At 42.0% G+C, this 27,816-nt stretch overlaps 2 protein-coding genes across 2 annotated transcripts in view; one reads left to right on the plus strand and one right to left on the minus strand.

Moving 5' to 3' along the window:
- Positions 1 to 27,476, plus strand: LOC134624406 (NLR family CARD domain-containing protein 3-like). Its single transcript, XM_063469390.1, has 11 exons — positions 1 to 57; positions 3,724 to 3,856; positions 4,112 to 4,213; positions 5,435 to 5,513; positions 5,676 to 5,862; positions 5,987 to 7,790; positions 8,874 to 9,047; positions 13,681 to 13,854; positions 22,191 to 22,364; positions 26,468 to 26,514; positions 26,663 to 27,476. The coding sequence occupies exons 2-11, from the start codon at positions 3,735 to 3,737 to the stop codon at positions 27,190 to 27,192; spliced, it is 3,393 nt and encodes a 1,130-aa protein (XP_063325460.1). The 5' UTR covers positions 1 to 57; positions 3,724 to 3,734; the 3' UTR covers positions 27,193 to 27,476.
- The window catches only part of LOC134622363 (NACHT, LRR and PYD domains-containing protein 12-like), a 290,226-nt gene that overhangs the window by 157,022 nt on the left and 105,388 nt on the right, over positions 1 to 27,816 (minus strand). The window lies entirely within an intron of this gene.

Raw genomic sequence — 27,816 nt, forward strand, 5'->3', positions numbered from 1 at the left:
CAGTAATGGAATAACTCTGCTGATCGTCTTTGAATCCTGGAGCAGGAAGTGACGCCGGTAAATATTTGGCTTTTAAATAAGATTTTTGTCTTTCACTCAGCCTGCTGTCACTGTGTTTTAGAAAGAAAAGGAGATTTCAGATTAAAAGGTGTTCCTGCTGCTCCAGCACTAAAGGAGGTGACCGCACTGATGGCTGTTTATAATTTCACCAAAGCTAATAAACTGTTGGCTAAATGTTCTTGTTGTTAGAGGTAAAGAGAGGTGAGAGGAGCAGATGATAAGGATTAACTATAATGCTGCATAACTAAATGCTGCTAGACTGTGACGTCACTCCCAGCAGCATCAGCTTATTTCTTTAGTCTGACCTTTAACATAAGGTAGCTAAGCTAGCATAGCAGCTAGCAGTTAGAGTATGAACTCTGTAAGCAATCAGCTTGGTCTTGGTGGTTACCTGATTTTCATGTTCATTGGTTTAGATTTGATTACATTTCCCTCCATGTTCCAGATGTTGCATGTTTATTAATTTCATCGTATCAAACAGAAAAACAAAGAAGAGGTTTATTTCTGAGGTAGCTGTCGTGGAGTCACTAGTTTGTCTCTGAATCACTGAAACAACTTTTTATTGTCTGGATGAAAATCTCACTAAACTCATTTCTTAAACACCTACACCCCAAAAAAATAGGGGCAAAAGGGAGGTGATCTTGTTTAATCTGTTATAACATGGGGTCAAAAATAGGGTGACCATATTTTGATTTCCAAAAAAGAGGACACTTAGCTTAGTCATGAAGAACTTGCATAAAGAATCATAATTAACATATTTAAACAATGCCTTTTCTGTGCGGTTAATAATTTTTGAAATAAAATATGTCATATAGGCTTTTACAAGTCAATAAGTGCAAAAAATAAAATAACTTAAAAACCTCTGGAATTAAATAATGGTACAGAAATAATGCCTCATCGGCATAAGAAAAATTACCAGTACTGGGTCGTATGAGGGCTGGACTGGGACAAAAAATCGGCCCGGGCATTTTGACTAGAGACCGGCCCACCAGGTATTATAGGAAAAGCCATAAAGCCTTTGAATGAAAACAAATGCTGTTGTGACGGTGATGTACAGTCTTGTTGGTATATGCATGATTTCTATACACCTTACATCAGATGAAAACTTTGGTTGTAAGATTCATATAATTATTTGTGAAAAGCCTGACATTTTAAGTGAGAATAAGAAAGAAAAGTATTTCTTTGAGCTCCCCTTTCCCTGTTAATGTCCTATCTGCCCTCCTGGCAAAAACTTTGCTAGACCCGCCCCTGCACGGTTACCAGCTGTCAGCTACATAGAAAAGGATGCTGGTGTTATTTCGTTATTTTACACATCGGCCAGCATATGGCCAATCCACCACCTTTCACTGTTTATACTGTTACAAAAACAACAGCAACAACAACAACAAAACCATTGGCCTGCAAAAACGAACAAATGCCCGGTATGCCCGATGGCCAGTCCAGTTATGGTCGGTACAAGGGAAATTTCTTTAGCACTTCGTCTGAAAAGGTGCACTTGCACTTTGGGATCTAGTTAGCCTTAGTAACTGCTGATCATCAAAAGGCTATCAGCTCCCAGCAAAGATAACGGAGGAAATCGGGATGGTAAGTTAATTTCTTTTCTAGTGCATTTGCGCTGCTGTGCATTTTTTGTGCATTTCAATTGTAGGAGTCAAAAGAAAATTGTTTTATTGCTACAATATATTTCATAGCATTAGCATAGCATTAACAATATTACATATAGCTTTAAGATGGCCTGGAGGCATTTAAACACACTGACACCATATTAATCTTTATTACAGGTGCAGTCATAACCGTTTTTACATTGTTATATCTCTATACACACATTGCAGTTCTGTGCTCATAAAGAGTTGAAGCTTTCCCAGGTAATTAAAGGTCACAAGCGTCATTCGGCGTTATGTTCGGGTGATCCATTGGTTAAGGAGCCGGGAGCTTAAGAAAGATTGCACACATGCTTACAAAACACATATATATATTGTTACGGGTTCGAAATTGAGGATGAGAGTAAAACAATGATGGTCCAGAAGAGGTCAGTCAAACAATTGATTTTAATGAATGCACGCCGCGTGGGGAGATGTGAACTGCAAAACATCAGTTGTAAATCCCCACCCAAAATACACTTCAGATTGCTTTTATAACATCAGGGTATTGTAACGCCCCCTCTTGCTTTTACAGTCACATAATTTGCATCTTAAGAACATTATTTGCCTCCTCTACAGATAAGGATCAATTCTAAGAGATAAACGCAGACACAGAAGTTCCTCTTTCTGGCATCCTCTTCCGAATATGGTGATGATCTCAGGCCTTTGAGGTCACCACGAACTTGTCCTCTTTTTGTCACCTGTTACTAGGCAAACTCAAATGCAACAAGAAGCTGAATACATTCAGGCCTTTGCTCAGCTACTATTTTACTGTATCAATATACTCAGCATATAAGCTTTGATATATATATTTAACTCAATCATTTTAAAGTGGTTATAACTGCACCTGTAATAAACATGTTAATATTTGATTATGATAACACCTGTAATACAAGTTATAACATAATGCCAGCAGCTTCAATAAATGCTTTGATGAAATGATAATTAATGCAATGATAAGGATGATGGTTATATACAGTCCAGCAGTAAACTAATTTCTTTAATTCTACAATATATATACCACATATAACCTAGAAACAGATTTGAGCAGAGGCCTGAATGCATTCAGCTAACATGCTGCACTAGAGTTTTCTTGACAACAGGTGACGCGTGGAGAGGACCAGCCCATGGAGACCTCAGAGGCCTGAGACCATTGCCTTGTTTGGAAGAAGATGCCAGAAAGAGGAACCTCTGTGTTTGCATTTAATTCTTAAAATACATGAATGTTCTGAACATGCAAATTATGTGCTTGTAAACGCAAGAGGGGGCGTCATAATACCCTGATGCTATAAAAGCAATCTGAAGTATAATTTTGGTGAAGATCGTTGCTGATGTTGTGCAGTAATTGTCTTCCCGCTCGTGTACTCAATAAAAGATTGCTTTGACCCAATCCTTCTGGACTGTCTTGGTTTTGTTCTCTCCCTCAATTTCGAACGTGTAACAGTCATGGCTTGTTTTAGCTGTGTTTTGATGTTGTAGAAATTGTTCATATCAGATTTTAGCTTAGGTTAACACCTGCAGCGATATTTACACCTCATGGCAGCTATATTGTGGAGTTTTTGTCCTGCTCGCCTGATCACTTTGCAAACACTCTCAGCAGACTTGAATGACATCACTGACCGCCTGACAGAATTTATAGTTTATGATGGCAGTAACAAAGACATTCTCCTGGATGAAGATATGAATGGGTTATAACAATGGAAAAGGACCGGGCATCTTTAAAGAAAAGGGATGTTAATAAAGCAAATAATAAATTTGTTAAGATGTTTGTTAATAAAAATGTTCACACAATTTATCAGAAATAACAGAACATAAACCACATAAACCTACAAAATGCTTATTTAAAAACACTTCAGTTTGACAAATTCTTCCCAAAGAACCTGAAAACACAGTGACACTATTTCACCTGATGTGGATCATGTGACCTGGTTTCTAGGTTACACGACAGGTCAGAGGTCAGCGACTGTAACTCAGTTACTTCTGTTAATGTGAACTCACTGAGTGTTTGTGGTTTACCTCTCAGACTGACTGAAGATGATGATGATGGAGGAAGAGGAGGACAGAGCAGAGTCTGCAGGATCCAGCTGTCCGTCTGTGAGGAGTGACCGGTCCAAAGATCTAACTCCACACTTCAGTGGTGAACCTGGACCAACGAGGTCAGAGAGCTGAACTCACTGAGTAACAGAAATAATTCTGCACTGACATTATAATCAGTGTTGATTCTGGTTGATTTTCTGACTGTGTTTGTGAGCTGAGAGGAAATGAAAATGAATTTGTAACAAAAATCAGTTTTGTCCGGTTTTCCTGTAAAAAGCTAAACTCTAATCTAAGAGGATGTTACTGACAGGAAACAGCTGCATCATCTGCAGTCTGTGTGATCACAGCTGCTTCAATCATGTTTGTGTCTGCAGAGGTCAGAGGTCACAGTCTGCAGGGTCCAGCTGTCCGTCTGTGAGGAGTGACTGGTCCAAAGGTTATAATCCAGACTTCAGTGCTGAAGCTGGACCAATGAGGTCAGAGAGCTGTGATGACTCCTTTACATGTTTGTGTTTCCTGGATAAATCTGACCTGAAACATCCTCAGATTGTTACAAAGATTCATTAAAAAGAAAACAATGAAAGAGAAAAGATCCAAATGTTAGACTTTTGCTGTTTGAGGACAGTGATGCTCATATCTGTGGGGAAAGTGTGACCTGAGTGGGTTCATGTTTGTCTTTAAAGAGCTGCTCTGATTCTCTTTGTGTCTGATCTGTTAAACAGTCTGAGAGGTCACACAGAGACCCAGCAGCTAAAGATTTCAATAGAGGATAAATGTTGTTGTTGTTTTTCAGCTGTGAAAAAATAATACAATTTTCTGAACTTAAGAATTTATGATGCTGGAAAAAACATGGAGACTATAACACAACGGATGATCTGATATCGTCGTGTTGGTGTTGTTCCCAGATCATCATCAAAATGTTGTTCCAGGTTCAACATTGCAAGTGAACAATCACATTGTTGTGATGTTATTCTTTTGCGCGCCATTCCTGCATTTATGAAATTCCAATGTTGCAAGGACAATATCAATTCTGCTTAGCGTTTATTAAAGGGTTATAGGGAGGGTCCGTTGATCGGCGGACAGAGGCGGTTTCTCACACCGTAAGTACAGTTTTTTGTTTTACGGCGGTTTTTCCCGAAGTCGCAAAATTATGACGTCACAACAATCTGATTGGTCACTTGCAATGTTGATCCTGGAGCAACATTTAATATGATGATCTGGGATCAACACCAACACGACGATATCAGATCGTGCATCACACAACATTTCCACTGTATTCATAGAATGACTGTAAAACTGTCAGACATTCATTAAATATGTAAAATGTCCACAGAAACATCAGAGGGTCAGATGTGAAGCACTCAGTGATTTTGATCAAATGACTCATCAGTTATTGATCTGTACTACACTGATCTACCACGTTAGTAAAGCTGGTGTTCTGGTGGTGGAGGGAGACCTCGGATCATGTTCTGGTTTTGGAGCAGTGATCTGCTGATGGTTCAGTTTAATGAGCTTCTTCAAAATCATCTCTGACATCACCACTGAAAGGACGTCCATGAAAACAGACTGAAAATTACTAATATGTTCACAATCTGAGAGTTTAAAACTTGACAAACTTGATTCAGATGAAGTTATTTGAGTAGAAACTCCTGGATCTTTACCCTGTGTGGATCTAATCCTTCATGGTTCCTCCACAGAGTGGACCAGCAGAGCTCAGAGGTTCCCAGTGGTCAGTCTGCCCAGCAGCATCAAACACAGCTGGACTCCATATTTATGGTCTGTACATGTACAACAACTACTGTTACATCTATTCTGTTCACAGTCATCTCCATGCTGCTCTTTGTAGACCAGTGGATTGTCAGTGTGTCCAACATGGATCTGATGTTTGGCTCCATGATTTCAGTCCGATTGGCTCATTCATAAAGTATTCTGTTCCAGCTGCTGGAGGACAACATCATCACTTTTGTGAAGAACGAGCTGAAGAAGATCCAGAAGGTTCTGAGTCCAGATTACCCAGAATGCTTAGAGAGTCGGAGGAGCAGCAGCAGAGAGGCATTTGTGAAGATCACAGTGGACTTCCTGAGGAGAATGAAGCAGGAGGAGCTGGCTGACCGTCTGCAGAGCAGTAAGAGGATTTATCTAAAGATTTAAAGTTTTGGATAAAGGGAAAATTTATTAATCATTCAATGACTGGAAATATATCCTTTGGATAATTTGATTGATGTTTTTTTTTCTATCGGTTCTTTTAGGAACTACCATTAGGAACTTCCAGTGGAGTAAGTGTGAACTCAAATCTGCACTGAGGAAGAAGTTCCAGTGTGTGTTTGAGGGCATCGCTAAAGCAGGAAACCCAACCCTTCTGAATCAGATCTACACAGAGCTCTACATCACAGAGGGAGGGACTGCAGAGGTCAATGATGAACATGAGGTCAGACAGATTGAAACAGCATCCAGGAAACCAGACAGACCAGAAACAACAATCAGACAAGAAGACATCTTTAAAGCCTCACCTGGAAGAGATGAACCAATCAGAACAGTGCTGACAAAGGGAGTGGCTGGCATTGGGAAAACAGTCTTAACACAGAAATACAGCCTGGACTGGGCTGAAGACAAAGCCAACCAGGACATCCAGTTCATATTTCCATTCACTTTCAGAGAGCTGAATGTGCTGAAAGAGGAAAAGTTCAGCTTGGTGGGACTTGTTCATCACTTCTTTACTGAAACCAAAGAAGCAGGAATCTGCAGCTTTGAAGACTTCCAGGTTGTCTTCATCTTTGATGGTCTGGATGAGTGTCGACTTCCTCTGGACTTCCACAAAACTACAATCCTGACTGACCCTAGAAAGTCCACCTCAGTGGATGTGCTGCTGATAAACCTCATCAGGGGGAAACTGCTTCCCTCTGCTCGCCTCTGGATAACCACACGACCTGCAGCAGCCAATCAGATCCCTCCTGACTGTGTTGGCATGGTGACAGAGGTCAGAGGGTTCACTGACCCACAGAAGGAGGAGTACTTCAGGAAGAGATTCAGAGATGAGGAGCAGGCCAGCAGGATCATCTCCCACATCAAGACATCACGAAGCCTCCAGATCATGTGCCACATCCCAGTCTTCTGCTGGATCACTGCTACAGTTCTGGAGGATGTGCTGGAAACCAGAGAGGGAGGACAGCTGCCCAAGACCCTGACTCAGATGTACATCCACTTCCTGGTGGTTCAGGCCAAAGTGAAGAAGGTCAAGTATGATGGAGGAGCTGAGACAGATCCACACTGGAGTCCAGAGAGCAGGAAGATGATGGAGTCTCTGGGAAAACTGGCTTTTGATCAGCTGCAGAGAGGAAACCTGATCTTCTATGAATCAGACCTGACAGAGTGTGGCATCGATATCAGAGCAGCCTCAGTGTACTCAGGAGTGTTCACACAGATCTTTAAAGAGGAGAGAGGACTGTACCAGGACAAGGTGTTCTGCTTCATCCATCTGAGTGTTCAGGAGTTTCTGGCTGCTCTTCATGTCCATCTGACCTTCATCAACTCTGGACTCAATCTAATGGAAGGACAACAAACAACGTCCAAGCGGTCTAACTTTTTTAGAAAAAAAGAGTCTCTCCACCAGAGTGCTGTGAACAAGGCCTTACAGAGTTCAAATGGACACCTGGACTTGTTCCTCCGCTTCCTCCTGGGTCTTTCACTGCAGACCAATCAGACTCTCCTACGAGGTCTGCTGACACAGACAGGAAGTAGCTCACAGACCAATCAGGAAACAGTCCAGTACATCAAGAAGAAGCTCACTGAGAATCTGTCTGCAGAGAAAAGCATCAATCTGCTCCACTGTCTGAATGAACTGAATGATCGTTCTCTAGTGGAGGAGATCCAACAGTCCCTCAGATCAGGAAGTCTCTCCACAGATGAACTGTCTCCTGCTCAGTGGTCAGCTCTGGTCTTCATCTTACTGTCATCAGAAAAAGATCTGGATGTGTTTGACCTGCAGAAATACTCTGCTTCAGAGGAGGCTCTTCTGAGGCTGCTGCCAGTGGTCAAAGCTTCCAACAAAGCTCTGTAAGTACATTTGTACTCATGTCTTTTATTTATAACATAAACAGTGTAATGTGTGATGGACCCTTAAAAACTTCAACATATTTATTTGCATGATTATCAGCACTAAATACAGTATGTTATAGTTAATGTTTGATAACATCAGTAAATGTCAGAGTGTCTAAAACATATATGGGTGTCAGCTTTTATCAAAGTCATATCCAGAATCATCCTGTATATAAAATTTATTTATACAGCAGCTTTCACGGGTCAAAAACCACAAAGTGCTTTACAATAGAAACAGGCAATAAAAAACACAGAAGATAAAGAAAAACCATTAAACAGCAAACACTGAACACCATACAGCTCAAAACTAGTTAAAGAATAAATGAATAAATGAGTTAGTGTGACCAGTAACAGCCTTTGACTGGAAGATCTCAGATGTGAGAAGATTTGTAGGATTGTCAGAAATATAGACTGGGACTAAAAGTAAGGACTAAAACTTTAAATAACGCCTAAAATGAACTGGTTACCAGTGTGAAGAGATTAAAGTGGAGCAATGTCCAGTGTATTTGATGTGCTGGTTAAAAGCTTAGCACCATCTTTCTGTACTGACTGAAGATTTTCAAAGACTGTGATGGAGCCATAGGCGATCAACTCCCTCATTCCTCCTCTGGTCTTATTGCTCAGCTGAAGAGTTCACTTCTATATGTTACAATCAGCATCACCAGTACTGTTCCAAGGATCTGCAGCTGCTGACAGATTTAATCATGCATGCTTGATTGTTTTTAAGTCTCTCAGGTCAGATGAAGTCATATTCTTTATGAATTAGCATAAGAGGTCAATAAAAATTCTAAGCAAATCAAGATAAGAGTTTATTCTTGTTTTTACTAAATGTATGAGCGAGAGGGACCTTTTTAGTCTAAAGTTATAATCATCTGCCACATTTCTAATCTCTTTACCTCGTGCACTTTTAAAACATTTTCTGTTCCCCCAGACTGAGTCTCTGTAACTTGTTGGAGAGTTCATTTAACTTGTCATTTGATAACAGTTTGTTATCAAATTACAGTTTTCAAATTGTGTTTTTATTTTGTTTTTGTTTTTTAGGCTGAGTGTCCCTGATCTCTCTGAAAGAGGGTATGAAGCTCTGTCCTCAGTTCTCAGCTCCCAGTCTTCTACACTGAGAGAGCTGGACTTAAGTAAAAACAACCTGCAGGATCCAGCAGTGAAGTTTCTTTCTGCAGGACTGAGAAGTCCACACTGTAAACTGAATACTCTGGGGTGAGATCAAGTTATGTTGTGCTTTTCATCAATTGACAGAATTAACCAATAAGAATCCACTAAATGGGGAAAAAAAGTCAGTTAAACATCTGTAATAGTTTTATGATAATTTAATGAGCAGAGAGAGTATCAATAATCAATAAGATAAGATAAGATAAGATAAGATAAGATAAGATAGAACTTTATTAATCCCTCGGGTGGGTTCCTCTGGGAAATTCGGTTTCCAAAAAAGCACAACACCGACAGAAGTTACAGAGCGTGCGGAGAATATTATATATACATATATATACACATATAAATACAGAGACATATATAGATAAAGAATAAAGAATACGAAGGGGATAAATAGAATAAATAAGAATAAAAAATAAAAATACAAGTGAAGAAAAAAATAAAAAATAAAAATACAAGTGAATTGCACATTTCAAATATTAAAGTGTATTGCACTGTTGACTATTTAACAAAGTATTGCACAAAAAGTATTGCACACAGTGAAGTGAAGAGGCACTACAGCTTCGTTGTTCCCCCCTCCTTTGTCCTCCTGTTTCTCCTCCCTCTCCCCTCCAGAGAGGAGTTAAACAGTTTGATGGTGTGTGGGACAAAGGAGTTTTTAAGTCTGTTTGTTCTTATCTTGTGGAGAAGCAACCTGTCACTGAACAGACTCTTCTGTTTGTTTATGGCCGTGTGCAGAGGATGCCCAGCATTGTCCATAATGTCCAGCAGCTTTTTTAGTGTCCTCTTCTCTGCCACTGACACCAGAGTGTCCAGTTTCATGCCGACCACAGAGCTAGCCTTCCTGATCAGTTTCTCCAGCCTGGATGAGTCCTTCTTTGCTGTGCTGCTCCCCCAGCACACTACAGCATAGAACAGTACTCCAGCAACCACTGACTGGTAAAACATCCTCAGGAGCTTCCTGCAGATGTTAAAAGACCTCAGCCTCCTGAGGAAGTACAGTCGGCTTTGGGCTTTTTTATACAGGTGCTCTGTGTTGCATGGCCAGTCCAGTTTATTGTCCACCCACAGCCCGAGGTACTTGTACTTGTTGACCACCTCCACCTCCTCCCCCTCTATCTGAACCGGCACTGGACCTTCTCTGGACCTCCCGAAGTCCACAACCAGTTCCTTAGTCTTTGAGGTGTTGAGCTGCAGGTGGTTTGTGTTACTCCAAGTGACAAAGTTCCTCACCAGACTTCTGTACTCCTCTTCCTGATCATCCAAGATACACCCCATGATGGCTGTGTCATCTGCAAACTTCTGAATGTGGCATAATTCAGAGTTGTAGCAGAAGTCAGAGGTGTACAGGGTGAAGAGAAGAGGGGACAGCACAGTTCCCTGTGGTGCTCCTGTGCTGCTGGCCACAGTGTCCGACGTGATGTTCTTCAGCCTGACGTACTGTGGTCTGTCAGTGAGGTAGTTGGAGATCCAAGCGACCAGGCAAGGGTCCACCTGCATCCTGTTCAGTTTCTCCTGGAGCAGACAGGGCCGGATTGTATTGAAGGCACTGGAAAAGTCAAGAAACAGGATCCTGACCGTGCCTTTTCCCCCATCCAGGTGTGAGTGAGCTCTATGCAGGAGGTACAGGATGGCATCCTCCACTCCGACACCCGCCTTGTATGCGAACTGTAGTGGGTCCTGGGCATGTTGTACCTGTGGTCGGAGGAGGTTGAGGAAGAGCCGCTCTAAAGTCTTCATGAGATGTGACGTCAGTGCCACCGGTTGGAAGTCATTCAGCTCATTGGGCCGGTTCTTTTTGGGGACCAGGATGATGCAGGATGTCTTCCAGAGGGCGGGCACTCTCCCCAGTCGCAGACTGAGGTTGAAGACTCGTTGTAGCGGCTCCCCAAGTTCAGCAGCACACGCCTTTAGCATCCTGGGACACACCTTGTCTGGGCCTGCTGCTTTCCTGGGGCGAAGCTTCCTCAGTTGTCTCCTGACCTGATCCACTGTGACACAGGGAGATGATTGGGAGGAGGGGGGAGGGGGGGGGGGGGGGGGGGAGAAGATGTCTTGCTGCTGAGAGAGGAATTGGAAAGGGGGGGTGTCATAGTGTCGGGAAGGGGGGGAAGCGAGGGAGGTAGGAGAGTGGGGAGAGGGCTCTGTAGTAAAGGTGAGGGTGGGGGGGTTGTGGGCTGGTCAAACCTGTTGAAGAACTTATTGAGTTCGTTTGCCTTCTCCACAGTCCCCCCCACTGTGCTGTTCTTGGTGTTGTGGCCTGTGATGGTTTTCACACCATTCCAGACCTCCCTCATATTGTTTCTCTCCAACTTCTGCTCCACCTTCCTCCTGTAGGTGTCCTTTGCTTCCCTCCGGCAGCGTTTCACCTCCTGCTGTGCTGCTTTCATCTCTTCCTTCACTTTGCTCCTGAAAGCCTTCTTCTTCATGTTGAGGACAGCTTTGACTTCCTGTGTTACCCATGGTTTGTTATTAGGATAACACCGTACTGTCTTAGCAGGGGCGACCGTGTCCACACAAAAGTTGAGGTAGTCTGTCAGACAGTGTGTCGCCCCCTCTATGTCCTCACCATGTGGGCTCAGGAGCACATCCCAGTCTGTGGTGTCATAGCAGTCTCTCAGAGCATCCTCCTTTTCTGGGGTCCATCTCCTAATGGAGTGTGTTGTGACAGGCTGCCTTTGGACGAGGGGTGTGTATTGTGGCTGTAGATAAACCAGGTTGTGGTCTGATTTCCCTAGTGGGGGGAGGGGGTTGGCTCTGTATGCATCTCTCACATTAGCATACAATAGGTCAATTGTCCTGTTGCTCCTTGTGGGACAATTCACAAACTGGTGAAAAGCTGCCAGAGTAGAATCCAGTGTGGCATGATTAAAGTCTCCAGATATAATAATGAAAGCCTCTGGGTTTTGTGTCTGCAGTCTTGCTGTTATTGTGTGTATTTTCTCACAGGCAGCTGCTGCGTCGGCCCTCGGAGGGATGTAAACACACACATGACTGAACTCCCGAGGTAGATAATATGGCCGCAAGCTAACAGCTAGCAGCTCCAGGTCCGGCCGGCATACCGAAACTTTAACGGAGACTTGTCCAGGGTTGCAGTATCTGTTGTTAACGTAGACAATGAGTCCCCCACCTCTGCTTTTCCTGCTGGCCTGCATGTCCCTATCGGCTCTCACGGATGTGAAACCGCATAGGTCTACGTTAGCCTGTGGTGTTAGCTCGGTTAGCCACGTCTCCGTGAAGATAAACAGACTGCACTCACGGTATAGTCGGTGGTTGTTCAGAGCACACAGTTCGTCCATTTTATTCTGTAGCGAGTTCACGTTGCCCATTATCACTGTCGGGATTGATGGTTTGAATCGCCTCCGGTGATCCTCTTTCCTCGCTCCAGCCTTGCAGCCTCTGTAGCTCCTCTTTATCTCAGATGTTGTGTCGCTGTGTCTTTGTTCTCAGTACCAGCAGCTCCGCTCTCGAATAGATGAAGGAGCTGGTTCCAGAAGTTTTAAAAAGTACATTATCCATCTTGTATCGCTATATCTAAGAGGTATAAGTAGAGTAACTTGAGGAAGGGGAAAAAAGGTTGAAAGCCTAGTCTAAAAAAAAGTTAAAGTTAAGAAAAAAAGTGCAGTGTTGCAGAGCTACTTGGAAAGGCTGTCGTCACTCCAGCGCCATCTTTTTTAGTAATCAATATTTCAGCTACTTTGGTCCCGATTGTTTTTCCCCATGACAAAACAGAGAAAAACCGACTCATAGTGTCTTAAAACAGTTATATTTCTTTTTATTCAATCATCTTCCAAAGAGAGAGACCCCTGCACAGCTCAAACGCCAGTTGCAAGAGCTCTCTAACATTAGAATCAGAAGCTGTGTCTTTTATGGTGTTATTTTGGTACTTTACACGTCACACAGTCTCAAACATCGCTTATATGGAAAGTTCCTCATTTCAGTGTCTTATCTATTAATATGGCTTATGCACTAAAACTTCCTGTTTTTCAATCTGGCTGAACACATTTTGTGAGTCAAAGGTGGCCTTGCTCTACAAGCCTTCATTATTAAAGTACATAAAACAATATAATGAGCAGATCGTGACTCAAGAGTTTGGAGTCCGCCTTGTAATCGGAAGGTTGCCGGTTCGAGCCCCGGCTCGGACAGTCTCGGTCGCTGTGTCCTTGGGCAAGACACTTCACCTACCGCCTACTGGTGTTGGCCAGAAGGGCCGATGGCGCGATATGGCAGCCTCGCTTCTGTCAGTCTGCCCCAGGGCAGCTGTGGCTACAACTGTAGCTTGCCTCCACCAGTGTGTGAATGTGTGTGTGAATGGGTGGATGACTGGGTATGTAAAGCGCTTTGGGGTCCTTAGGCGGGGCTAGTAAAAGCGCTATACAAATACAGGCCATTTACCATTTTACCATTTACCAGATAGACATTAAAAATACTTTTACAGACATTAAGAATTATTTTATTCCTAACAGGTGCTAATGCACTGCCCGGCACATGGAGCCCAATTGACATTTGCTATAGAATACTAGAATTGATTGACCATTGTCAGTTAACAAATGTCAGTGTCATCCATTTGTTGACTCTTAGTAAAAAAACAGGATTAATTGCTAAATCTAATAACTCTTTAGTGCACCCTCATTGCAATTTAAAAACAGTGTTTGTTTAATGTTTATCTGTAATTTTTCAGACTGAGTCACTGTAAGCTCTCAGAGAGAGGCTATGAAGCTCTGTCCTCAGTGCTCAGCTCCCAGTCCTCTAGTCTGAGACAGCTGGACCTGAGTAACTCTGACCTGCAGGATTCAGGAGTGAAGTTTCTGTCTGCTGGAGTGAAGAGTCCACACTGTAAAATGGAAACTCTCAGGTCAGGATTTAAAATTTTCCACTGATGATCATGTTAAACCTGATTTCTATTACTGCATAAACAGTAAATTGATTTTTTTTTAAAGGATTAATGTAGAAATTAGTGTCTGGGGTTTTTAGTGATATTTGTTCACTTTCTGTCTTTCATTTGCAATGAAATGTCCCATCTGCTCCTCTGAGTCCAAAATCTTTATTTTAGCAGTGCTTTATCCACCAAACCTTTTAGGTTAATTCCAGTATTATTTTTTTTACAGGTTTCTACAGAGCTGTTTGTTCAGATATCAGATTTTGATTTTCAGAAAAATTTATTAATAAAAATATGATCAATTGATTATTTCTGACTGAAAAGAGGAAATATATATTTGGTCATAGTGATATGACTCATTGCCTCACTTAAACATAAAATGTAAACAACAATTCAAAACAATAGATTAATACAAAACAGAATTTGACTGTTGAGCTTAAAGTGAGCTTGAATGTTATTCACTTCCTGTTTTATTTTGGTAGTTATCGTCTCTGGTTTTTACTTTTACTTCCTCCCCCAACATTGTCTACATTAATTTCAGCTGTAGAAGATTTTATTGACTGTTTGATTTGTCACTTATTTTAACTATAATTGTTGACTTATAAGCAATTGCTAAAATGTATTTTCATTAAAATACCAAATAATTTATTACTTTATCATCTAATTAGATTATAATTCTGTAAATATGAGTGATAGTGTGTTCTGTGGGTGTTCTTCAGGTTCTCTGCTTCCTCCCACAGTTCAAAAACATGCATGCAAGGTTAACTGGAGATGTGTGATTGTAAGCATAAAAGTTTGTCTGTCTCTGTCTAGCTCTGTTTCTACCTGGCTACATTACCATGGTTACTGATGCTGAACCAATAACCTGGTCTGGATCAGGTTATGTTCAGAGTTTGTGTTTAAAATCAACTCAAGTGCCTCATTTTCACTGATTCTTTCATTTACAGAAAGCTTTAAGTGTGATATAGATTCAGTCATAGGTTAAAAGTAATATTAGTAACATGAGTAGCGAAAGTCCGCGGTGATCTGAAAATGATGTGCCGGGAGTTAGGGTTGTGCCATTCTCTGCGGCTTCAGTAACCCTTGAGCTCTTGGCTAGCTATCGAGCTGGTGGGTAACAGACATCTCCGAAAACGTCGTAGCACTTTTGCAAATATGCAATATCTTGATAAACCGATCAGGTATTTGAAGTTTATACAGCCACATTCTCACCTGAAAATATGTTAAAAGTTTATTTTGTGACCCAGGAACATTAATAAGAGTAATTTTAAAACTTAGGCTACATCCACACGTACACGGGTATTTTTGAAAACGGAGATTTTCTGTTTTCATTTTAAAAAATAATCCCGTCCACAAGTAAACGCAGAAATGAAGGAAAACGCTGCAAGGAACATGCCAAAGCAACAGGTGGCGATATATTCCTAACCGTGTACAAATGTTGGCCAATCAGAAGTCTAGAAGCCTTGGTGGGAAATAGTAAACAAAGATGGGGCATAGAAGCAGAACCGAGTTGTATGTGTGGAGGGACAGTAACTGTGTGTGTATATCTAAGCATTTAAACCCTGCAGAGGACAATTAACAGTAACAGTATTGTAGAAATTCATTTCACCGAAACAATAACGTGGCGCACACTGTGATGTCAAAAAAGGCACACACCTTTGACGCTGCGTTTTCTCCGTTTTCCTCATCCACACGTAAATGCAAAAACGGAGTTTTTGAAAATATCCACCCAGGCAGGTGTTTTTAGAAATCTCTGATTTCAGTGACCGAAAACACCGTTTACGTGTGGACGAAAGGTGCAAACGCATAGAAAAATCTCCGTTTTCAAAAATACCCGTGTACGTGTGGACATAGCCTTAGTAGCGGTCGCCATTACCGGAAACTGGAGTTTGGCCGGGCCGCAATATGAATTCTGGGATATCGTTGGTCACGAAGGACACACCCGACCCATCCTTCAAATTGGGGGAAAAGGAGGACGCATTTGTCGGCTGCATTCGGAGGAGCCCAGGAATTTGGACAGCCTTCGGCGCGTCGCTGTGACGTTATGGGTCTACAAATGTGTCCTCAGGAGGATGCAGCCCATGAATTTGGACACACCGAACCTGCGTGCTGGTAGCACCTTAGCCCAGGGTTTTAATAGTTTTGCAATTTTCATTAGTTTTTATTTTTATTTCGTTTTGACTTCAGATTTTCAATTTTATATTAGTTTTAATTAGTTTTTACCAATTGTTTGCTAGTTTAGTTTATTTTTTATTTTTTTGAAAATCCTTAGTTTCAGTTTAGTTTTGATTAGTTTCAGTTATAGTTTTAGTTGTGTTTGCAATAATTAAGTGTAACAAAATCCCAGTTTCATCATATCAGTCATTCTCTTCTGCTTATCCTTGGGTATGTTGCTATTCCAGCTATCATACCCTGCACCCTGGACAGTTCACCTGTCTGTCGCAGGGCTAACACGCAGAGACAGACAACTCACATTCCCACCTATGGGTTCTTTAAATAAATAAATAAAGGCAGATGAACAACCATTGATACCAGGCAACTATAAAATGTATATCTTGGCCCCAATGAGACTATTAACTCTTGCAGCACCGGGTGTTAAGGCAATTGACTCACACAGTTATGTAGATATCCCAGTCCTGTTGTCTCGGGATGCATCACGCTGCCTTGCCTGGGGTTAGCTTCTGTTTCTGGGGATGAGGGTTGGGCGTGCTCCCTTACCTTCTCCAGGTAAGCTAGGTTAGCCTTCTTGTGTGAGCTTTTCAAGTGCACTTTAAGGTTTGTGGGATTTTTTTCCCTTTAGAAATGTCCCTCATAATTTGTCTCATTCCACTACAAGACACTTGCTTTATCCAAAACACAGTCATATTCAAAGTAATCCCAAATTGGACTCGTGGACGGAGCGGCAACACAGACGACCCGACTGAAGTACTTGCCACCTGCTGGCATAATAAGGCACAGCAAGAACATAACCTGGAAAATACACTTCATTCTCACCCTAGACTAACGTATGACACATACACATCAACGAAAACTAAACACATTTTCTCTATAAATTCAGTTAATTTTAGTTAGTTTTGTGAACGGTCATTTCAGTTTTAGTTAGTTTTCCTTTTATTGCAAAGTCTCGTTTTTATTTTTATTTCCGTTAACGAAAATGTTTTTTATTCGTTAGTTCGTTAGTTTTCGTTAACGATAATAACCTTGCCTTAGCCACAGCTCGGGTGTGACTGAAAAAGAAGTTTTTGTAGTTTGTAAGGAGAAAAAAAACTGAGAGGACTAAGTTAAAGAGAGGCTGGAGAGTAACACAGAGCAGCAATGAATGCTGCTCACACAGTTTAGACAGTTTAGCATCAAATGTTCGCGTAAGTTAGCTCCCAGCTAGCTAACAGAGCAGCTAACTAGCAAACCAGCTAACTTCACCCACAAGCTGCGACTGCGTCTTTCTGACAACAGCGTCAGACACTCAGACTGGTTTTCTGATTTTTTTTTTTTTTTTTTGCCTGTCCCGTTTGGATCTTTTGCCATTAGAATTATTGTCTAAAGGCGAAGAAAGATGCCCAACGGATTTACTTAACCAAATGGACCATCCCAGCCTTGCCGTAATGGTCTATTTGAGTCACCTTTAATTGTTTATTTTATTTTCATTTGTTGTATGCGGGACAGACTTTACTGGGGGAAAGAAAGGGGAGAAGGAAGGAGGGAAAGAAAGACAGCGGGGAAGAAGGACGGGGAAAAAGGGCAAAAAACAAAAACAAACAGAATAAGCAGACAAACAAAAAAAAAAAAAGAAGAATACATATTGACCACCTGGATCACCTATTGAGAAAGAAAAAAGAAAACAAGTTGAAGAAAACAAGAGTAATAGAATAAACAACATCACAATGATATATGGGAATATGGCAGTAAATACTAAATGTTAAACATTATTGTGCAGCACGTAAGATTAACAGCGCACAGTGTGCTTTGAGGTAGGAGCCAAAAAGGGTGTAGTTTGTGTGTGTGATCACCCATGTGTACACCTGTGAGCATGGACGCGCTTGATTTTTTTAAAAAGGTTCCTTCATGTAATGTTCTGCTAGAGGGTGTGGGGGGCCACTGCCCCGTCCTCCAGGGCATGAAGCAGGTGTGGAGGAGATCAAAACTCCAGACATCCAGAGGCCCCCAGAACACAAGAGACCAAGGAAGACCAACAGAGGGGCAGCCGCGCCACTATCCCAGAAAGAGCTGAGGAGAGTCCCAGATGAGGGGTCACTCAGCAGCCGCGGAGCAGAGGCCAGGGGGGGTTGCAGTGACGTGCCAGTGAGCTCCGCCGGCAGCCAGCTGTGCCAGAGTGACCGAGCCCCAGGCCGAGATGCCAAGGGCACCCCACCTCTGAAGTAGCCCGAGCCAGCCCCAGGCTCCAAGCCCCGATAAGCAGCTGCCAAGGAGTGAGCCGGTGTGTACCTGGGCACCCAACCCCGGACACAGAGAACCACCAGCGCACCGATGTCTGAGGGCATCCGCCACCAGCAGGGGAAGTGGTGGGGGGAGATAGGCCTCCAAACCTTGGAGGACCTGAGATGTCCCCAGAGAGGTGGCGTCTGATACCCAACCTGACATATAGACACAGACATACAGGCACACACAGATACAAACATCCATTCCCACCCTCATGCTCTCGATTGCAATTACTCAACACTCAACCAACGTGGAGACAGACATAAAGAGACGCTGTACACACAATCACGCTCCCCAAGCATACTTTAAGCCCCAGGATTAGGTACCCTTGTGCCCAGACGCAGGTGGTGTTACCCTTTTCCCTGCGGTGGAGAGAAGCAGACCGCCCCGACTCCGCAGCAGCAGGGAGGCCCCACACTCCAGACCCCAGTTGGATGGCAAACTCCTCCTCCTAGCCCCCCCGCTCCAGCAGGCCGCAGAGAACGGGGGTGTAGGAAGACTCCAAACCTCCCTCCACCCGCTCATATGTAGTGTTGATGAATGTGTGTTCTAAGGTGCATTTAAAACCCAGGAGGGCATGGAGCTACCTGCCAGAGCAGCAGGTAAGCGCGTAGCCCCTACTGCTGGCCCTCACTGTCTACGTGTATTTAAAATTGAGAGGTGGGCAACGACGCAGGGGGTGAGGTGTACACCCTGTTGGTAATTTGAATTCCGTGTAGCGTGCCCACCCCCAAGATCCTATATGTATGTGTAATGAGAGTGTGAGTAATGTGAATGTTTAAGTCGTGGGATAGAGACAGAGCGCCCCCAGAACCTCACGCCTGTCCCGGATCCACCCCAGGGCAGCCAGGCTACCAGGTCAGTAACCCACGTCCGTCAGCACAGACCCTCCCCTAGCCCCGCTGCACGCAGCCACGAGGAAACCGTCACCTAAGAGCCGACAGAGCAGCTAATTGGCCATGACCGCTACCCCGGTTTGAGCCCCCCAAGGAAGATGCTCCCGGGGAACCCCCCGACGCCCTAAGCCAGTCCCTACCCCCACACCAATCACAACAGTGAAGGTGGGACTAAACTATGACCCCCCACCCCCACTAGGTGATAGAGCTGATCAAAGGAGCCCAGAGCAATTGATCTGATGTGGTGGCAGAGGCTGTATCAAGACTAATGTAATCTAATAGATAATTTCTATATTGGTTAGAATTAAGATTATTTTTATTTTTCCAGTTCATGAGGACTGTTTTCTTGGCTATGCATAGGGCAGTGAAAACCATATGGGCTATATTCTTTTCCGTAGTGACATTATCTAAGCTGCCCAACAAACATACTAAAGGGGAAGTTGGAATGTTACATTTCAGACACTTTGATAAGTCTTCACATATCTCGCGCCAAAACTTCTGAACTGGTGGACAGAACCAAAGAGCGTGGATATAATTGTCCGGTGAATTGGTTTGGCAGTGTAAGCAGTTGTCGGTAGACATAAAGCCCATCTTGAACATCCGATGACCTGTATAGTGCACTCTATGTAGTATTTTGTATTGAATTAATTGAAGACTGGGATTTCTAATTAGATTAAAGGTTTTTAAGCAAATCTGAGACCAGAAGTTCTGGTCTAAGTTAACTGATAAATCTGCTTCCCATTTTGCAATAGGAAGTGATATTGATTCATCTGTTTTAGAAAGCATTCTGTATATTATGGATAGTAATTTGGGGGTTTTAAGAGCAAAAAATTGAACCACACTTGGTGGTGTTTGTAGTTCATCTTGACCCAGTTTAAATCTCTTTTTTACTATGGATTTAATTTGTTGATACTCTAAAAATCTTTTCTTGTTGATCCCATATTGTGTAACTAGTCTGTCAAATGAAATAAATTCTGTTCTTTCTAGTATATGTTCTAAATATTTGATTCCTTTACCACTCCAATCTGAAAAGTTTATCATATTATTGTTTTTGTAATATGTCAGGGTTGTTCCAGATAGGTGTACGTTTGCATGGGATTAATGAAGACTCTGTCAACTTCAGAAACTTCCACCATGCTGTCAGAGAAGAGCTGATGTTGACGCTTTTGAAGCATTCATGTCGTTGCATGTTTGAGCTGATAAATGGTAGATCTGAAATCTCTAGATTATTGCAAAGTGCTTGTTCTACATCTAGCCAAGGTTCATCTAAGAGGGTATGTTTTAGCCATCCTGAGATAAACTGAAGCCTATTGGCTAAGAAGTAGTGCTGAAAGTTAGGTAGTTCTAATCCTCCTTTATCCTTGGTCTTTTGTAGTGTTTTTAAGCTTATACGTGGGGGTTTATTTTTCCAAAGGAATTTGGACATATATGAATCTAGAGATCTGAACCAATCTTGCGGCGGTTTAGTTGGGATCATTGAGATAAATAATTTATTTTTGGTAATACCATCATTTTTATAGCGGCAACCCTTCCCATGAGTGATATGGGTAGACATTTCCACCTGGTTTTCTGAATGTGCCTCTATAAACATGTGCTCTTCATTATTGATGTTTTCCTAATGAACAGAAAATGAGACTTAATAAAATCCTTCTGACTGTTGTTGGAGCAGGTTGGGTCCCGGGTTTGAGTCCCCCACTGTACCACAGTGGCTTCTAGCTTTGTTTCACAGTTTGTAGAACAACAAATAAAACCAAATCCCCCCCCCCCCCGCCCCCCCAAAAAAAAAAAAAACACATCAAATTTTGAGGGTTTTTCCCAAGGATGAGGAAGCAGACTCGGCCCCAAACAGCTGGATATATGGATGGTTACCACAGCAACCACAGCAGTGTGCTCTCAGTATATTTAGTTATATAAAGGTGTTTGTGGTGTGTTGCAGCTGAAACAGCCTCATGTATGTTGACACAGGGAGTGAGAACACTGTTCACAGCAGTCACAGCTCGCTGCCTTCAGAGGCGATCTGATCTGAGTGTTTGAACCACGCGTTGGAGCAAACATCTTCAGAAGCTCCAAAGTGTGGAAACGTCACTGTGGAGCGTCTCATCCCTATCTAAGAGATTTTCTTGCCTCTGCAAAGCTAAGCTTTGCACCATAGTTCGTCAGTCCCAACCAATCAGAGCGCTCCTTATGTCACGTCACATGACTCGTGTGTTTTCCTCTTTGATTAGCACCCAAAGAACTAAAGAAAAGCTAAAAGGACATTCAGCCAATCAAATCCCTCTTAGGAACAGGAACTCTAGAGAGGAAATGGAGCAGAGAAGGAGAATCACCAGTTTAAATGTCCCTTTAAAGAGGCTTTTATTGACTCTTTCTGTTTTCTTTACAGCTGTTTTCACCATTTAAACTGTTTAATATCATATTGAGAAATAACTTTTGGACAGTTTTTCTACATTTACACTAAAATGTGACATAAATAATGACTTTCTGACTTTACTTTGGAGTAATCTAACGACTCAGCCTGGGTATGTTGGACTTGGTGTCCAGCTCCTAGTTTGAGTTCAGGAGACAGACACCCTCTCTACTTTGAAGATCAGCTTCAAACTTTCCTTTTTGATAAAGCTTATAGTTCGAGCTGGTTCAGGTGACCCTGACCCATCCCTTAGTTATGCTGCTATAGGCTCAGGCAGGGTAGATGCTCCTCCTGGAGCCTGTTTTTACTGGGAGGATCTTTGTGTCAAAGGGAGTTCTTCTTTCCCACCATCACCAAGTGCTGGTCACAGTGGATTGTCTGATGGTTGGGGCTTTCTCTCTAATATTGGAGGCTGTTACCTTACACTGTTAAACAGCTTGAGATGACTGTTGTGTGTTGGGAATTGTCACTTTTAAATAAAGTTACATTGAATGGATGTAAATGGATAGATGTTATTGTGACAACCAGAAAATGATTGTTAAAAGATTGATTGTTGTTTTGTGTGTCTGCAGTCTGTCAGGCTGTCTGATCACAGAGGAAGGCTGTACTTCTCTGGCCTCAGCTCTGAGCTCCAACCCCTCCCATCTGAGAGAGCTAGACCTGAGCTACAATCATCCAGGAGACTCAGGAATGCGGCTGCTGTCGGCTGGACTGAAGGATCCAGGCTGGAGACTGGACACTCTCAGGTATGAAGAATGTCTAATAGAGAAGGAAGAGCTGGAAACATTTCATGTGTCCTTCACTCACTTCCTGTTTGTTTCCTGCAGATGATACATGAACAATCACACATGCAGGAATATTTACAGGGACAGACACACTAGTCTAGCTGGATAGTACAGGGAGTCGGTCTGCAGGAACAGTAATGAGAACTGATAAGTCATGTTGAGAGTTTCATTAAAAGTAGACCTACAGTTAGGTCCATAAATAGTTGGACAGAGACAACATTTTGTAACTTTAGATACACTTTTTTAGGTTACAGGTGTATTGTACCTGAGATAGTGGCCACTGTGTACCTAATAAAGTGTCAGCCATATGTATGTTTCCCATGCTGTATGTCCACAGTCACAGTGACTGTCAGTGACACTGACAGAAGGATGAAACAAGGCTGTGAATCATTTCAGTCTGTGTGTGTGACAAAGAGGCAGACAGGAGCAGCTAACATTTGGAGATCGAAGCTTAAATACTGGAAACTCTACATTCACAGCTGAATTCACAATAATTTTTTTCTCAAGTGCACATTTAGCAGCTAATGCTAATACTATTTTCCCTTGCTTTCTACAGCTTGAGCAGCTATTGCTAAGTAGGCCTTTATACATTATAACACAAGAGAAAAAGGTATTAGCATTAGCCTCTAGTGCTTATTCAAATTACCTTTAGCTGCTAACGGCAGCCTACTTAGCATTAACTCCTCACTAATATAATGCTAATTTACATGAAATTATTATTAGCTGCTCATATTGTTATAAGGAAAGAGAAAACAGTATTAGCATTAGCTGCTAATAATTATTCACCCCTAATTAGAATATGCCGCTAAAAGCAGCCTATTTAGCATTAACTCCTCACTTCGTTGTTACCCAACTGAAAAGAGTATTATTATTAGCTACTATCATTTTTAATAAGTAAGAGAAAATAGTGGAAAATTTAAACTCAAATTAGCAGTAGCTATCTACAACAGCGTACTCAGAATTAGCCGCTCACATTGTTAAAAAGCTAGGAGAAAGGGAATATTGTTATAAGGAAAGAGAAAACGGTATTAGCATTAGCTGTTAATTATTCACCCCTATTTAGAGTTAGCCCCTAATGACAGCCTACTTAGCATTACCAAAGAGTTACCATTATCGGATAATGCTAATTCACATCAAATTAGCATTAGTTAATAACAGTAGACTTCATATCATTAGCTGCTGTCATTCTTACAAAGCAAACAGTATGAGCATAAGCTGTTAATGCTTTTTCATCTAAAATTAGAATTAGCCACTAATGGTGTATTATTAAAAAGAAAAGAAAAGACATTGTTAGCATAAGCGGATAATGCTAATTCACATCAAAATAGCATTGGCTGCTAGCATCAGCCTACCTAGCACTAGCTGCAAACATTGTTAAAAGGGAAGGGAAAAGTGTTAGCATTATCGGGTAATGGTAACTCACATCGAATTAGCATTAGCTAATAACAGCAGCCTTCTTAGCATTAGCTGCTCACATTGTTATAATGCAAGTTAAACTGGAAGGAAAAATAGTATAAGCATTAGCTACTCATATTGTTAAAATGTAAGAAAAAAACATTGTTAGCATTAGCAGATAAATTAGCATTAGCTAATAACGGCAACCTATTTAGCATTAGCTGCTCACATTGTTAGAAATCAAGAGAAAATGGTATTAGCATTGGTTGCCAATGCTTATTCACCTAAAATTAGCATTAGCCACTAATGGTAGCCTATTTAGCATAAACTTCTTAATATGAATAAATACAGTACACAACTGTACAGAATAGAATAAAATTAAATAAAATACTATATACAGTAGAATAAAATAGAATAAAATATACAAAAGGATAAAAATAGAATACAAATGCTGTAAACAGCTGAGTAAAAATACAACGATGCCAGAAAAGAGTATTCCACTTAGTGTTATTACACATGTGTGGATGTGTGTGTTTGTTCAGTTAAAGTCTTTGTTGTGGAGTCTGACAGCAGTGGGGAGGAAAGACCTGCGAAATCTCTCCGTCCCACACTGTGGGTGCCGTAGCCTGCCACTAAAGGAGCTGCTCAGTGCTGTTACAGTCTCCTGCATGGGGTTGGAGATTTTGTCCAACAGGGACGGCAGCTTAGCCACCATTCTCCTGTCACTCACCACCTCCATTGGGTCCAGAGGGCATCCTAGAACAGAGCTGGCAATTAGTATTAGCTAATAACGGCAACCTACTTAGCATTAGCTGGTCACATTGTTATAAAGCAAGAAAATATGGTATTAGCATTAGATGTCAATTCCTATTCACCTAAAATTATCATTAGCTACTAATGGCAGTCTACTTAGCATTAACTCCTCACTAACATAATGCTAATTTACATCAAATTAACATTAGCTGCTAGCATCAGCCTACCTAGCACTAGCTGCTCACATTGTTAAAAGGGAAGAGAAAACGATATTAGCATTACCTGGTAATAATTATTCACCTCTAATTAGAATTAGCTGCTAATGGCAGCATACTTAGCATTAACTCCTCACATCGTTATAATGCAAATGATGCTAACTCGCATTAAATTAGCATTAGCTAATAACAGCAGTCTATTTAGCAGTAGCTGCTCACATTGTTATAAAGCAAAGGAAAACGATATGAACATTAGGTTCTAATGCGTAATTGCCTTAAATTAGACGTAGGTGCTAATGGCGGCCTACTTAGCATTAGCAGCTCAGATTGTTGTAATGCTAGGGAAAAGAGTGTTAGCATTAGCCATTCACATTGTTATAAAGTTACGGGAAATAGTGTTAGCATTAGCTACTCACATTGCTAATTCACATTAAATTAGCATTAGTTAATAACGGCAGCCTATTTAGCATTAGCAGATAATGTTGACCTTGGCCCACTGGAAAAGTTAAGAAGTAAAGATTTAGGAGTGTTTCTCAATAGCTCTTTCTCATTTGAGAAACAAATAAATTCTGTTATTACAACCAGCTGTAAGGTTTATATTGTTGATTGTCATTTATGCTTAGAAATGTTTACTCATATATGCTTAGAGTTTTATAATCGATTGCATAATGATAGAGGTTTGATCCTTAGTAGTCTGTAAAGACTCTGTGTGCCTTCCAGAGTGCTCTGACATGCACACACACCTTGGGGTCATGAGAGAGGCCGTACCTTCTCTTACTGATTTATGGTATAGGAGGACACCTACTCTGTGTCTGGTTAAGTATAAGAGCCCTTTGTTAGGGGGACCGCTGGACTGTCAGCACCAGCTTTGGGGAGTCTTCACAGGGTCACATCTGGAACACACACACACACACACACACACACACACACACACACACACACACACACACCTACACTATGCACAGACTGGTACTCTTTGTTCATACCTGTGTAAGACGTCATATGTTAATAAAGTTATGCATATTCATGTAACCTCAATAAAGAGCAGTGTTACGAGGGAGCAGACGAGAGCGACTGAGGTCAAGTGAAGGAACGGCGCTGTCACAGTTCTCTCCCTCATGAATTGTCTGGTTCCAGCAGTGGGTCTGTGCTAGACGACCCATCACCAGCTTTTTCCAGCTTTTTCCACTGGTTACCAGTACGTCGTAGAATCCACTTCCAGTTCTTGTTCCTAGTCTTTAAATCTCTGAATGGATTGGCTCCATCTTATCTGTCTTTAACAAAAATAATCCAAGCAGAGCCCTCAGGTCTGCAGATAAGTAGCTTCTGACCAGAACTAGATGTAAAAACAGAGGTGAGCTTTATCGATCGCTGCAGCCAAACTCTGGAACAGTCGCCCTTCACATCAGGTCTTCACCAACACTCGACATTTTTAAAACCCGGTTGGAAACACATTTGTACTCTGTAGCTTTCAATTCTGACGAGTCTTTATAGTAATTACTGTGTATGTTTCCTATTTTATCTCTACTCTGTGCAGCACTTTGGCTCAAGCTGTTTTTAAATGTGCTGATAAATAAATGTAGATTTCTTTGAATAAAACAGTGGAGCCGAGCTTTGAGCTCAGTGTGTAACAGTGTGTGTGTGAGAGCCATGTAATGTCCATGTGTGCATGCTGACTGCTCTGACCCCTCCTCCTTTCAGGGTGGAGCCTGCTGGAGTCCGATGGTTGAGACCAGGTCTGAGGAAGTGTAAGTGTGTTTTTAATGGGATTCATGAAAACAAAGCAGCACACATTCAACCATCTTCATCATGTCAGGAGTCATCATCAAAGTGTCAATCAATGAACAGATGATGGATCAATAACTGCAGCTGGATTGTGTTTGTTCTCTCCATCAGATTCCTGTCAACTCACAATCGACACAAACACAGTGAACACAAAGCTCCAACTGTCTGACAACAACAGGAAGGTGACACATGTGGAGGTTCAGTCATATCCTGATCATCCAGACAGATTTGATGTTCCTCAGCTGCTGTGTAGAAATGGTCTGACTGGTCGCTGTTACTGGGAGGTCGAGTGGAGAGGAGACGTTTATATATCAGTGAGTTACAGAAGCATCAGAAGGAAAGGAGGCAGAGACTGTTGGTTTGGACACAATGATCAGTCCTGGAGTCTGTGGTGCTCTGATGATGGTCCTCGTTCTATCTGTCACAATAACAGACACACATCCTCCTCCTCCTCCTCCTCCTCCTCCTCCTCTGTCTCTAACAGAGCAGCAGTGTATGTGGACTGTCCTGCTGGCACTCTGTCCTTCTACAGAGTCTCCTCTGACACTCTGATCCACCTCCACACCTTCAACACCACATTCACTCAAACTCTTTATCCTGGGTTTTGGGTCTGGTCTGGTTCCTCAGTGTCCCTGTGCTGAGTGTAAAGAGTGTCTCCTGTTAGAGAAACACTCTGACTGTTGAACAGTTCAGTCTGTACATGTCTGTCTCTTTCACTCACAAACACGTTTTCACATTCAATCAGTTGATGTTTGAAACTCTTCTAAATGATTCCTTGTAAACTTCTTCCTCTTCAGTCACAAACAAACAGGAAGTGATGTCACATGTGTTCCTGTCCACACAGCAGAATGAGTCTATTGCTGACAGTGATGTACAAACAGAGTGAGCATTTCTGAGGCCAAAATAAACTGAGTAGTTCACTGAATGAACACTGTGAGCTCAGTTCCTTCATCATTAGTATGGATTATATATGTATATGTATTATATTAGTATCATATATATCAGGTGCTGCTGGTTTCAGTCATTGTGCAAATGTGCTGTTTGTAAGGTTGTAAAGCTGCAGTCAGCTGAGACTGAAGAAGTCACCTGATCAGTGAACAAACGTGAAAACGTCCAGATGAACAGAATCAAGCTTTTGGGATCAGCCAGCAATGCAGCATCATTGTTGTTCAGGTTCAGAGGTTTGCAGGAATGAACTGATGACCAGAAACAGCTGCAGAGTCCAATAAAATACCAGCTGGAGTTCAGCTGCATTTGAAGAAGTC

Source organism: Pelmatolapia mariae, linkage group LG3_W (assembly GCF_036321145.2).
Source record: "Pelmatolapia mariae isolate MD_Pm_ZW linkage group LG3_W, Pm_UMD_F_2, whole genome shotgun sequence".
NCBI classification, from domain to species: Eukaryota; Metazoa; Chordata; class Actinopteri; order Cichliformes; family Cichlidae; genus Pelmatolapia; species Pelmatolapia mariae.

Coding starts and splice junctions, on each gene's coding strand:
- LOC134624406 (XM_063469390.1), top strand. CDS start 3,735: ATGATGATGATGGAGGAAGAGGAGGACAGAGCAGAGTCTGCAGGATCC. Junction 5,514..5,675: donor AGCTGGACTCCATATTTATG/GTCTGTACATGT, acceptor ATTCTGTTCCAG/CTGCTGGAGGACAACATCAT. Junction 9,048..13,680: donor TGTAAACTGAATACTCTGGG/GTGAGATCAAGT, acceptor GTAATTTTTCAG/ACTGAGTCACTGTAAGCTCT.